General features: G+C 53.6%; 1 protein-coding gene across 1 annotated transcript; it reads left to right on the plus strand.

The window, feature by feature from the left end:
• Window positions 1-2,883: 2,883 nt before the first annotated feature.
• CSUI_002467 (uncharacterized protein) lies at window positions 2,884-13,356 on the plus strand (the record flags this gene model as incomplete). Its single annotated transcript, XM_068062667.1, has 15 exons — window positions 2,884-5,511; window positions 5,758-5,949; window positions 6,089-6,169; window positions 6,312-6,380; window positions 6,842-6,953; window positions 8,111-8,229; window positions 8,626-8,808; window positions 9,022-9,197; window positions 9,591-9,807; window positions 9,860-9,974; window positions 10,460-10,753; window positions 11,144-11,319; window positions 11,669-11,872; window positions 11,983-12,435; window positions 12,925-13,356. The coding sequence occupies exons 1-15, from the start codon at window positions 2,911-2,913 to the stop codon at window positions 13,354-13,356; spliced, it is 5,424 nt and encodes a 1,807-aa protein (XP_067925359.1). The 5' UTR covers window positions 2,884-2,910.
• Between the last annotated feature and the right edge of the window lie 285 nt (window positions 13,357-13,641).

Here is a 13,641-nt window from a genome sequence, read left to right on the forward strand (position 1 = left end):
GTGGAGCTTCTATGGTAACCGAATTATCTCCCGGAGACACGACGGTGAACCATGATGAAGTTTTATCATCTACCAATGAAGGTTGCTTGCAGCCATTTCTACAGAAAGAAGACCCTACTACGAAACCATGAAAGAGGCAAAGGCAGTGAATGCTGGCCGACACTAGGGTAGGGCAATCGCTGTCGTGCATGCCTTGCAACTTGAAGGCGAGTTGGAGCACGGGTTTCTGTTTTCCAAAGAAAGAGGATGTTGAAAGACAAGAGAACCGGTGTGCCTCCTTCCCTCTACCGTGTTGTGTCACTTCTCCCTCACTAGCACGTGCGTTTCTACAGAGCAGATGAAACAGTAAGGGTGCTTCCCCGGAGTTTACGGAGCATTACACTATTCTGCCGCTTTGATGACCTTTTTCTCCAAGTTTGGCGGGGTACGAATTTTTCCGGGGTCGCAGGGATAGGTGTCCATGTCGCGCTAGTAACCTCGGGCACGGTGTCGAAGCACGGGCTACATAGGGACTCGTGCACAAATTCTCCTAAATCTTCACTTAAGGTACAGATCCGCGCGGGTAGCGGCCACGTGAGAAAGGAAGCTGCCTGCAAGCGAAGTGTATGCTTGTCTGGCTGTGTCTCTCTCCTTGCAGGGTGAATCAGATGAGGTCCACACAGGAGGGAAATGAACGAGTAGGGAGATGCTACATGAATTTCCTGCTATTCCGATGTTGTCACGTCGCTGGCCCTAGAGTTCATAGTAGGCAGGAGGGGAGAACGGTAAGGAACCCTGAACGGTACACCAACAGAGATACGGGGAAGATAGATTTCTGGATCACCTCATAGAAGAAAAGACATCCGAAAACGGTGGAGGGGGTTACTGGTCCTATTGAATTGACTTGTTCTGTTGTCACCTGGGTTCATTGTATAGATTAGATTTTCGCACGGTATACAGTACAGGTCATTGGCGGACAACGACACCTGTGTCGAATCGCCCTCGGAGGAAAAGATGAGAGGGTATTGCATTTGATAAGTATCCGTGCTCGGAGGATGGCCGATAAGACAAAACGGACGTGCATAGACGCACAAAGGCCCGACGACGGAGGCAGGAGATTCGGCTTCTCCATTGAGCAAATAGGTGCTGTACCAGTTTACGGCCGCGTAGAACTAAGACTCGGTAGTCTTCAAAAGACGCGGCCACACGGGGTCGTGGGAAGAGGGTGCTCCCAGCGGGTAACAACGTGGCACGCGGTTGAGAAAGGGGAGCAAGGTTCTCAGGAACGCAGTAGAAGGCATCCTATGAAGGTCACTGTTGTTCATCTGCAAAAGTGGTATTCCCGATCTGCGAAGCTTTGCTACTCCCAGTGTGCGGGGCTGGCATCAACAGCTTTTCGTTTTGGAGGGAGCGAAGATACTTCCAGGAGCTCTTAACTAGGATGATAATGCGGCGTCCGCTGTACACGCTTTTTATAGTTCACGGCGAAAGCACGGTGAAAACGATGAGGGAATGTGTGTGAAGAGGTGGGACACTTTCTGAGTCCTCCGACCATCTGCAGCGGTCCATTGAAGGTGTAAAGCTCCATTACTGTAGAAGCCGTGGCGGGAGGGTTTGAATCGCTTAGAGGGTAAGGAATTTTCTGATGTGGCAATTTCAGAGCTTGGTACAGTCCTGTTGTGCCGAAAGAAAGTTCACTGGTTTCAAGTCTTTCAACGGTCACTCGTGTGTCCCAGCCTCACCCGCTGTTCCTACATGTCAGCCCGTGTATGGTGCAAAGCATGTCCAGTTTTGGACGAGAAGCCAGCCGAGGACATGTTCAGCTCGGACTTCTAGTAGTATCGGCTCTGCTGACTCGAGAGTTTAGCCCGGTGGCTCGGCAGTAATTCTCTCAACGAAAATAAGGTCCCGGTGATGGTGACTGAGACACGCGTTTGATTACAAATTCCCGGCACCTCGGCCGGGGTTACAACAAGATCCTCGCAAGCGCGATCTGGTGTTGAAGAGGAGGTAGCGCGGTCAGAGGGGATGCATACGTAACAAGCAAGACAGACGAAGTGGCTGAGTCGAACCCGCAACCGCCCATATGTCCCAGGCGTGACTGACAGGCACCGCACTCAAAAGTCCCGGGCCAGTGAGCTGTCTCTAGCTGTACAGTCCGCTGGAACCCATCGAATCGCATTCTAGGCGCTCGGAGATAGATCGCAGTACTGGGGCGGCACGCAGGCGCGATCAGGCGACCCAGGCTGAAGTCTAAAGAAGAGCGAAAGTAAAGGAGGGATATGTCAGGGCTTGCGTTCGGAGATCTGTTGATACTCAGTCCGGGCATCGCCGAATCAACGCACGAGAGCAAAGCCGTGAACGCATTCGCGCTGATCCTATCACGACACCGCAAGCAAGCTGAACTGTGTGCTGCTGAATCCGGGTCGTTCAGCTGCGGTGCCGTCGAAATCGTCAATGAGCGGAAGGTTCGACTATGTCTCGAACGCACGCGTCTCCTAAACTGTCCGGCGCTGGTATTACGACACTTGTTCGCGGGGCCCCTCAATCGACAAGGCCTTGAAGCGAGCCAAGGCCAGCGTGTTTTCTGACAGCGACTTGATTCTGGGTGTTGGCCCTAGGTGTCTTTATTACCCTCAAGGAAATCCGCGACGGCATCCGTTCCCAGATCAGGGTGGGCGGTTAGCCCCTTAGCGCTGTCGCTATGGCTCTTTTTTGTCTCTGACACGACTACGAGTGCATGCTGTCGAACAGGCACGTTACTTGGTAGGAGTGATGGCTGTTCGCTTAGGTTGAAGTTCAGGGACGGCTGCGAGCGCCTCCCCCTGAAGGCTACGCCGCGGCCCATCAAGAAATGAAGGACTTTGCGCAACTCTTGTGCGCACCGTGAGGCGACGCTTACAGATTGTTACGTCAGAAAGCATAGTCAAAATGGCAGGCCTCATCATCGGCTGGATCAACAGCTTTCCGCTGTCGAAAGAAGTTACCTCCCTCGAGAGGGACTTCGCAAACGGATATTTGTTGGCGGAACTCTTAGTGAAAGTGAAACAGCTAGACACTGTCGCACCGTTCAGCAACTCCGACAGCTCCGCGGCGCAAGTAAACAACTTCAAAATGCTCGAACCTGTGTTCAGGAGACTAGACATTAAGTTCGACTCACTGAAGATGCAGGCGATTATACAAGGGCAGGAAGGAGCTGCTCTCCGTCTCCTTTATCAGCTCAAAGTGTCTCTTAACCGGTTTTCGAAGAACTGTGGCCGCGGTCCCGGGGACTTGTCTCGCGTTATCACATCTGCCAAGCCGGCCTACGACGCGCACCAAAGTCGGTTCATAGAAAGAAGGCTGAAGGACATAACCAAACCGGACAGGGAAGGCGAAATGACTAAGTTCTTGGGACGGTTCCATGAAGCAGGAAAAGCCTACGATGCCAATATTGCACAGGCAAAAGCAGACCTCGAAACAGTAAAGGAGCGACACCTGCAGAACGTGCGCCAAGAAAAGGAAAAGGAGAGGATGCGTCGTGAAGAAGGACAGCGTAGCTTCGCTGTGAAGGCACAAGCTAATACAGACCCTCAGTTCAAAGCAGAGATTTTGCGCCGGAAACTGTTGCTTGAAGCACGCATTGAGGAAGCTAAAGTCAGGAAAGCACAACAAGCCCTCCAGGAAACAAGAGACGAAGTAAGGAAAGGAATCGAGAGTTTCGAAATGAACCTCCAACGCCTTGGCCTCGACGCATCGTCTCCCTCAGCATCCACGATGGGCACGGTGAGTGTGCGAGCGCCAGACCCTGTGACGCTGCTTTCGGAGCTTAGCCGCCGATTGCCGTCGCCGGCTGTATGCAGACAAGAAAATTCAAGAATGATGGAACGCCTTCACGAGGCGCGGAATGCTCAGGAGATGGCTCGGAAGGAAAGAGAGAAACGAAGGCAGAAGCTGCTGATGGAACAGGTCCAGTCGCACGCAGACGCTGTCTCGGAACTGGTAGCTAACAAGGTGTTCTGCCGCTTGAACCGTAGGTCAAGAAAGGCAGACGAAGTGGAGGAGAGCGTGCGGAAGGTCGAGCAGTACGAAGCTGTTATCAGGCAGAACCGCGTTATCCGAGACAGGCATAATCAGATCCAGCATCAAGAAGATGAAGCTTCTCGTAAGGAGCGGTCGGAGCACGTGACAGCAATGGCTGAGGAAAGGCTGCTGCGGGAGGTCACTGTGGAAGCCCAGCAATGTAGGGAATGGAAGCAGCAGGTCAAGGCACAGAGAAGAGCAAGACTTATCGGCGAATGTGGTGAAATTCTTGACCTCATTCTTGACTTGGCAGCGGCCTCAACCCTTTTCCATCAAGAGCACGATACGACAACTGTCGATTCTCGCACTTGGAGGGAATGGCTTGTCAAGTTTACCGAAGGGCAATCAGCACTGCCCCAGCCTTCCTCTCCAAACGAAGGTCCCACCGCGCGCGCACCTTTCGGTGTGGCATCGGAATTCCTCAAGATTTCGGGTCCTTCTGCAGCTGATGGCTCGTTGCCAGAAACTCTAGAAGTTGGCCGGGTCAGCATTGAAGCACGCTTAAACGAGGACGATTTTCTGCAGTACCTGAACAGCCACGGCCAATGGCATCCCGAAGTGAATCTGCAACAATCTGCGGAGGCATTTGCCTTTCAGGAGGAGGGTGCGATGCCTGACACTGCAGATTTGACGCAAGAGATGATAAAGTTCAACGAGGCGAATGCTTCTGTAGAGTGTCTTCGGAAAGACATAACTGTACGGCCGAACGGGGAGCCAGCTCTCTACAGACTTGGATTCATCATTGGAACGCTTTTAGAGCTGCTATTCCCCGAGCCGCCGCTGCCAGTGCCTGAAGACGTGCCATGTGCGCCATTGAAGATCGCGATCACCGGAAAACCGTTTTCTGGAAAGAAAACTCTTGCGAAGAAACTAGCCCAGAAGTACAGACTGCATGTGCTATCCATCGATGAAATTCTCAAGGAAGCACTACAGCTCGCCGGTCACGTAGACGTCGCGGGGAGTACGGCTAAATCAGCAGAGAGCGCGAGTCAGAATTTTGACAATGCAACCATTCCGTTCAAAGTTGACTTGAAGCAGCTCGGGGAACAAGCTTACGAGGAACTGCAGAACGGGGAAAAGCTAAGTAACGCAGTCAGCGTTGAGCTCCTCGTAACCAAAATACGAGAGATATTCGCAGACGAAGCGCTGGAATCAGCGGCATCGCTGCTTAGCTTGCCGCCAACAAAGGAAAATATGGACGCACCATTGAAAGCGGAGAAGCCGAAAAAGGGACAGAAGCCTCATCCTGCAAAGGAGAAGGTCCCCGCCAAAGAAGCAGAAGACGCTCCCCATCAGAAGGTCGGCTGGGTTTTGGTCGGCTTCCCGGTCAGCTACGAGCAATGTGTTTGCCTTGAGGAGCGTCTTTCTGGGTATGTCGTTCCGGACCGACGGCCAGAGAGCCAAGTGCGAGCGAAGAAAAGTCGAGCGTCGCTTGTGGTCCCGATTCCAGAGCAGCCAGACTCGGAGCTGGTAAGGACTCTTCCGAAGTGTTGGCAGTGGAGGTGGGTAACTACAGCATTGGCTGTTGAAACGGGTAGCTGCAGCGAGGGCGAGTTTCCGGTGGCATCCCGTGTCACGACCGGAAGACCCGGGGGATTCCGTCATAATGTAGCACACACAAACACACGCGAGAAACAGCAATCTCGGCCGGGACACTTGCTGTTTCAGAGGAGGTGCATAGTATAGCGGCAGTACGACTGATCTGTTTGCGCTTAGAGTCCCGTGGAAGGATGCCTTGACATCCACTTTCTACTTGACTTGACGACAGAAGAGGCCCTTACAAGAGCTCGAAGCATCCCCCAACCTAGCAAGCCACCCGATGATATGACTGCTAAAAGCCCGACAGCAGCGGCAGGTTCCGTCCCGCAGAACGCTCCGACGGAGGACACTCTCATCGAGCAGACGAGGGTAAGCATATGCGGGGCATTCCAGTTTCGTGTGCGTTCTGAGGTGCTGGGGAGCTCACGGTTGGTATCCGAGGGGCAGCACACCCTGGAACAACGGCCGAAGACGTGTATGTTCCTGTCTGTTGGAGACGTACGAACAGGTGTCGATCGCCGATGACTGTTGTCACTTCGACATCCATCGACGGGTGGCAGAACCCTTCCTGGAGCGATTCGGCCGCGAGGTGCGTTTAGACACACACGGTCTCCGTGATGAAGCAGAGCGCCGACAATACTCGCTGTTCAGGACGGATCGCTGGCCGCCGGCAGCTTTGCGAACTCACCCGTAGATTTTTTCTTTTCTTGAGTTCGTACGCCTTTTTACAGGGCGAACCCCGGCTAGTAATCGTACCATCTAAAACCGAGACTGAACTTCTCACCACCGCTTCCGTACTAGTAAGCGTTACTGCACGCTCGGACCCTGCGGCCTTGCCAAGCCCGGCAGGATAAGCTTCGGGCTTAAGAATCCTCAATTATGAACTACTGGCCGGCCTCACCTGCTGCTAAGTTCTCTCGCTACCAGTAACGGCTGCTGGGTGTCACCAAGGGGTTGCTGACAGCAGGATGCGCCCAGCTAGAGCTGAACTGAAATGATGCCAATACTCCTGGCAGATTCATGGTGCTCACCGTCAACCGCCTGGTCGTCCAGTGAGGTAGATGGCTCCGGCAGGCCAGAGAGTGTATCTCTGGAGTAAGGTGAAAGGATGAGCGCGCCCGTACAGCGTCTTTCTGCAGAAGCTGTAATTCCTACTTCTTGGCAGGAGGAATATGCGGTCGAGTATCGCCACACCTCATGAAACAGTGACAGCAGAATATTTGATCCTCCTTGGAGCTGCTCGCTGAGCTTGTATGTCCAGGTGGAAAAAGTAATCCTGAGGAAACGGACCGAGCTCGGCTTGGAAACGAGTCAACAGGGCCCTAAGCCCGAGACTAACACTAAAGAAGAACCAGAAAAGCATGTCTCAGACGGTATGTTGAGCACTTCTCATCCGCTCCGTTTACGAATTGGTTCGCTCAAGAAGCGAACTCGGGCCCTTGCTTTTCTCGCGTCCTAAGATCACATTCCATCATGACGGCCGTCCTTCGGGAAAAGGTGCACGGGGTCTGAATACTGGGGCACACTCCACACCAGAACGCCTTGACCTCACGCGTTGCCTCACTCGGCGTGCCGCTCCGCTCCTCTCAAGTCCAATTGTGTTTTATACCATCAGAACAAACTAACTCATACACGACACGCAGCGATGAAGGGTGCTAGTATCGGACTGCTAACGGACTGGCGGGTTTCGCGTGAACGGTAGCGTGCCCACAGAACAACCCTGGCATCTTTGATGGTGCCGGATGCATTGCACAAGGTGACCCAAGCTGTGTTGATTGAAGGTGGATGCTGGCAAACGTTAGGAAAAGCACCACAGAACAGGCCGGTTTCATGAACAGTGGCAGGGTCCGCCGCCTACAGGTCGTGAACAAGGGGCTCTAAGCCGCCATGTGGTTGCTTTGTCGTGCTGGACCATAAGCACGAGCCCTTGAACTTGCCCTGGTGTGAAGTTCGCCTGCTGTCTTTCTCAAGAGAATGAACAGATCGAAAAGGTCGACTCTCCAACCAACCACGACGCTGACGGCAGCCTTTCCAGTACCGCTGTGGTTAGCGTTCGGTCGCCACGAGAAAGTAAGCACACGGGCTTCAAATTGGCTAAATCAAAGGCATTGCCTCCTCGTGCTGGGTAGCAGGCCATACACAGAGAAAGGTTCCCGATCTCTCTGCGGAAAAGTCCTACCATAGTATCCTTCGGTCACACATCACCCTGCAGTCACCGGTACAGTGCAGTCAGCGTAGGCATGGCGGCAGCCGGGTGAGACAAAGGCACGAGCGACAGCAACGCGCTATCTCTTTGACTATGCAGAGATGCAAGCACCACCAAAACACTATTAGCAGCATCAACAGAAGTCCGAGGAAGAAACTCGCAAGATTTGACTCCACCTCAGTGTGAACATGTCGCAGAGAGCAAGTCCATCTGGAACTCTCTGGTTGGTGAGGCGTGAAGATTTCTACAGTATTAGACATTCCCGCACAGAAGGAGGCCACATTTTCTTTCTCGCCCGTGCTTCCGAAAATCCGCCTTTCTCAGCCTTCGAGGATGCACCCTGCTGGAGAGACAGACTGAAGCCGCTGGAAGAGCCCGTGAAACGCTTCCTCTTTGCACAATGGCAGGCTCTGGAAGATGATTACACCTCGGCGCTAGCAAAGGTAGGCACAAGAGACCGTAGTCCGTGCCATTCGCTGGATCCTGTGCAGCACCAGGTGTTGTCCTTCTCGTTCAGTAAGGTTGCGCGGCCCAGCACGTCAGTAGCGATCGGACGAGGACGACCGACAGGTGACCGGAGCAACCAGCTGGCTGCATCGCCATGTACGAAAACACCAAAAACGAAGAGCGTGAGGTGGCAACGTACGATAAAAAGCTGCAAACTGTCACATTATCTCTTCCGGCCTCCTGAGATTCACGCTTACCGACAGCGACCTTCGTCGACTGGAGAGATACGATCCGACAAATGATCGGACCCTTGTGAGTCGGTCCTCAATGCGGAGCGAGAGCGTGCCGATTCAAGACTCGACCACTTGCCGTGTACGCTCTTCTTCCCTCAGCTTTTTTCGTGGAATCGCCGAGTCCGACACGAGTTCAGCCGAAGTACTGTCGACCTTCAGCTTCACTTCATTGAACTGTTACAGCGCCCTGACAACAAGCAGGAACTGGTCGACTCCTTCATAGCAGAGTACAACTCCTTCGTGACAGAGATCTCCGACAGTATGCACCTCGACGGGGTCAAGGTACGAAACGAGCACCCAAGCGAAGGGGAGCCCCGCTGATGAAATAGAATAGCTTGAAGACGTGTTTGTGGGAGATGACACCTTCTCCGTGAAGTGACGGGACAAGCCGGTTTCCCACATGCACGTGATGGTATGCAACTTGCCTTGTAAGGGTGATTCCGGCGAAGCTCACTCCGGTGACAGGTTCATGTTGTTTTTCGGTCGCATATTCAGGAAGAACTCCATCAACAAGTCGATGAGCTGGCTGAAGCACTGTGGCAGCAGATTGACGCCCGCAGGATCGACGCGGTAGCTGAGCAGAGGCTGCTTGCTGAGATTGGCTGGGTTGATGCCGTCTGTGGGGTACTGGCACTCCAGGCCGCGGGCATGGCAGAGGCTGAAATTCGAAGGTGGGACGCTAGTGTTTATCTTTTCTACTGAGACAAAGCGAGACCCGTTTAGGGGAGAGCAAAACTGTATGATACTGCAGCTCGATACTAAGGAGGTCCCGAACACGGAGACTAGCCCACTGCACACAGCAAGGACCGCATCCAAAGAGCCAGACTGCGCTCGGGGAATCTGAGGCCACAATCAACCAACCTTTAGCACTCCGCGCGGCATTTGCTATCAGTCCAATAAGGAGTTCACTCCGACTTGCTGTTCCCAGGAAGCCCCTGCAGGAGATCGTAGCTATCTTGTCCAGTCCGGAAGGCAGAAGCAAAAGATGGCCTTGGTTTACACCGTGTCTCTGTCTCGTAGTCTTTGCAGCACGGACTTTCCCGCCTTGTATATCTCATTTACAGGTACCTCGCACTGGAGGCTTTCGCCACGGACGCCTACTATAACATGATAGGGGCTTGTATGCCGGAGAAGAAACAAGTCCCTGTGTCAGCCGGCCCCTTGCGGGAAGTCGCTCAAGCCGCAGCCCAGCAGGCAGTCGTCAGTTTTTTCAAGCAGAAGCCGCAGCAGGGTGGTACTGACTCAGCAACCGGGAAGGGCTGGCAGACTCACTTGCTAGAGGTGGGTCTACCCCTTCGGGCAGACTGGTTGTCGCGGGTTGCTCTTGGTGCAGGAGATGGCCTCCGAGGCTTTAGCAAAGACTGCGTACACGCCTCGAGCGGTTTTTTTGAAGCCGAGCGCACAGCCCGGCAGTTCTGGAAGAGTGCTGATTAGGATGTTGCGCTTCAGTGAGAGCGACTTTCTTTCCTCGGCAGGCTCTCGAGTCAAAAGCGCGCGAATACCTTGTCCCGCTAACGGAGTTCGAGGAATACGTGCCAAACATCCAGGAGACAGAAAAAAAGGGGAAACAGACAAAAGGAAGTACGACGACCACATCGCGCTGCTTTCCGCCGCCGTCCGACTAACAACTGCTGCTTGGTGCCGACATCGCTTCTTTGCACACGCACGCCACTGTCCGTGAAGGGGGCCGAGCTGGAATGCGGGGCTTAGTTTTGCTTGATGACCGGACGGGAGTGAGACAGGATTACTCAGAGTCAGTGTCGACAGTACCGCTAGGAATCTGTCGAAAAGAGAGACTTTTTTTCGCTCCTTTTATGGGGCCTCTCACCCCAGGCCAAGTCCCTTTGGTTTGTCGTGACACCGCTCTTGCGCTTGGTGAACCAACGGGGGGTTCTTCATGGTTCGTTTACTTTGCCTTCCGTCTCTTTCCCAGAAGGGGTGAAGGAGGAGGTGAAGCCGAAGCCAGTCAACCCGATGTTTGCTGAACTGCAGCAAGTGCGCCTTGAGCTGCAGGTTCAGCTTCTTGGACGTGTCCGGAAAATCTGCCTTTGGGGCGCGTCTCGCTTGCACGAGGTTACCACAACTAGCAACGAGGTCTTCGCGAGAATGGATGACTGGATTGTTGGGAAGTGCCTGGCGGAGCATGACGCCGTGAAGGAACTGACTACCCGGTTGAAGATCTGCATCGAGAACGAGAGGCCCGTGCCACACTACCTTGAACTCTCAGGTGACCCTCTGGCTGATCTCACCTGGGCAACTAAGACGGCCGCACACATTCACATAGCTTCAGTGAACCGTTCGGAGTAAGACTCAGTCGTTTTGTATTTGTCCACCTCGTGTACCAAGCACGTGCACCACCTGAAAGCTGCCTCCTCGTGGCACCCGGACAGATCACTGGCGGGAAGTTCATCAAGCACACTAGCCGGCCCGAAAGCGAACCAGTTCTTGCCACTGGAACCACGAGCCAAGGCGGGTCCTCAGGTAATGCACGAAATCTCATCCCCCTATCGGGCACCGATGCTGACTGGGTTTTTCCGCGTAACGCCCTCCAACAACAGTCGCCTACTCCGGTAGGGTAGCCGCAGCCAGGGGGTATGCTGTGTGCCTGGGCGTGCAGGAACGCAGCTGCTTCTACATCCGACTACTATATTAGTGGAACCGCAAGAGCTACCACCCCCGGTTGTGATAAAAGAAATTCCCGACCACCTCTTCACCGTAGAGATGCTCCGTGACCTGAAATGTGATATCAAACAAGTAACGGTAAATGGCCTCGTCTCTTCTACGGCACTCCGGGTACGCTCGTTTCTCTTCCTATCACCGTGTGGTTACTGCTGCCGGAATTTCCGAACAAGCTTGTCGTTGGTCTTTTCAAGCGGCCACGTTGTAGACCCATCACAGAAGCTTCCCGAGCCGCGCTTTGGTCGAGCAAAGGGCCAGTCCTTCATACGCCTACAGAAAGAGAGCATCCAACCTGAGGTATTAGGTGACAGTAGCTCACAAAGTCACTGTCCATTGATCCACTACCTGATACAGCATCGCTACTGTAGAGCTTCTTCTAGACGCGGCGTCGGCAACGGACGGCAGGCTTCAGGAAAAGCATCAACCATGCTCACTCACTTGCAGGCTTTTACCGACATCGCAGGAAATTCTTTTGAGGAGGGTTACTCAGTCCAAGTGCTTCAATGCACAGTATTTGCCCAAGACCTGGCTACAAACGCCAATCTCAAAGCTCGTACTGATACCCGACTACTTCGATCTCTCCGCGGGCTTTGTAGATCCGATTGAGTTCCTGTTGTCGCTGACCTTTGGAGCGAGTCGCTGGCCGAGTACCAAGCAACTACTTCAGGTAGGGCACACGCGCAGAACGAAACGCAGCGAGAACGTTAGTCGAAACCGCAGACCTTCATTAGAGCCACTGCTTTGCTTGTCGTTGATGTCCTCTGCCACTATGTCCAGTTACGTTACGCACTCCATAGAGCTGCGACAGTTCCAGCGGCCAAGAATGCACCATCCGAGTCTTCTCCCTTGGAGGCGTTCATTTCGGAGGAGGATTTCTTGAAGCTAGATTTTGCCGACTGGCTGCCCCGCTGGCCCGAGGAAGGCGCCGCGACAAAAACAGATGAACCCGAAAGCGCCGATAGAGGCTCTCTCATCGGGCTTCTGTTTGAGCTGTTCGCGGATTTCCAAGATCCCGTGCGACAGTGTAGTGAAGAAATCCAGCTGTTGAGAGAGGCCGGCTTCTGGCATGACAACGAAGACGCTCAGTCTTTGCGGTCACCCAGTGAACCCGGCGTGAGCTGCAGGACAATCGAAAGCGATGAAACCGAAGAGCCAGAGGACAGTAATATCCCGCAATCCTACCCTGAAGAGCAGCTCGGTGAAGAACAAACGAAGCCGGGGCACAAGAAGGTACGTTAAGCGAACAGCTTTACCCTAGCGACTTTCTGACCCCCACACCCTCAGGCCAACCGAAGGCGAAGCTTTCATCGCGCTCGTCTGATGCTGGCTGCTGTGGTAGGACGAGCCAGTGGTTACTTAGTGTAGCCAGCAAGAGCAAATGTACTACCCGTATCCGTTGTGGCAGTCCTCAAGGTACCTAATGGCCTCGCTGCATCTGCTCGTTAGACATCATGAGTTGTCCTGCTTGGCAACCATCTGTGCATCCGTCGCCGTATACTCCTGTTCCACGGGTTCTTTCTGCCCTGTTGCCCCGTAGGAATGAAGTAATATCTCGATCTCACAGATTGGGGTGCCCTGTCTGGTGGCTGAGTGGTGGGCGTGCCGGAGTTCCCGTTCTCCCGGCGGCCGACCGTGTCTGGCTCGAGACTCCACAGTAACATTCGAGATTCGTTTGACAGGTGCTACTTGCGCCGTTAACTGTCTTACATTTCCTTTCAGATATATATCAGAAAGCTTCTTGGCTACCTGGCGCTCGGCAACAGTCCTGCTGAAGGTCTCCGGCGATTTCTCGTCACCTGTGTAGAGAAAGATCCGTTTACCTCCCCTCCAGCACTGAACAGCCATGATGCGCTGACGGTCCACGATACCTACACGGCCTGTATGGCAATGGGAGTGAGGCCTCCAACAAGTGCGGTTCCGCTCCCAGCAAAGTTCTCCTTTGTGGACTTCAAAAACTTGCTCCGGACACAAGGCAAACTGTTTGACGGCGCTACCGCTACCACAGGTCCGGAGACCGGTGAAGCCGCCGAGACTCCTGCGCGTGTGAATCTTGTCGAGTTCCTCGACTCAGCGGCCTGCTCAGAAGTTCTCTCCCATGTCGGTTATCTCTTCATAAGAAGAGATGTGGAAGACTTTTTACACGAAAAATAGAGAAGCAAATTTGGCCTCTTGTCCGCTCATAATGCCAGCCAGTAACTAGTACCGAGGCTACTCGCTGCAAGGCTAGCTAAAAAAGGTTCCTACTATTGCCTGGACTCAGAATCGAACAATGGTTGAGGAGTATGCTGTCCCCGAGAAAAGCATATGCTCGGTGCCTGCAGTGTAGTGTCTGACGCTGAGATCAGAAGATAAACTTGCCTTCTTAGTCTCGTGAAAATCATGAGAAAACCATGAGCCGCCGCACGAACAGGAACTGTATGCCTCGATCCCAGCCGG

The sequence above is a fragment of the Cystoisospora suis genome (assembly GCF_002600585.1).
Source record: "Cystoisospora suis strain Wien I chromosome Unknown contig_1041, whole genome shotgun sequence".
In the NCBI taxonomy this organism is placed as follows: domain Eukaryota; phylum Apicomplexa; class Conoidasida; order Eucoccidiorida; family Sarcocystidae; genus Cystoisospora; species Cystoisospora suis.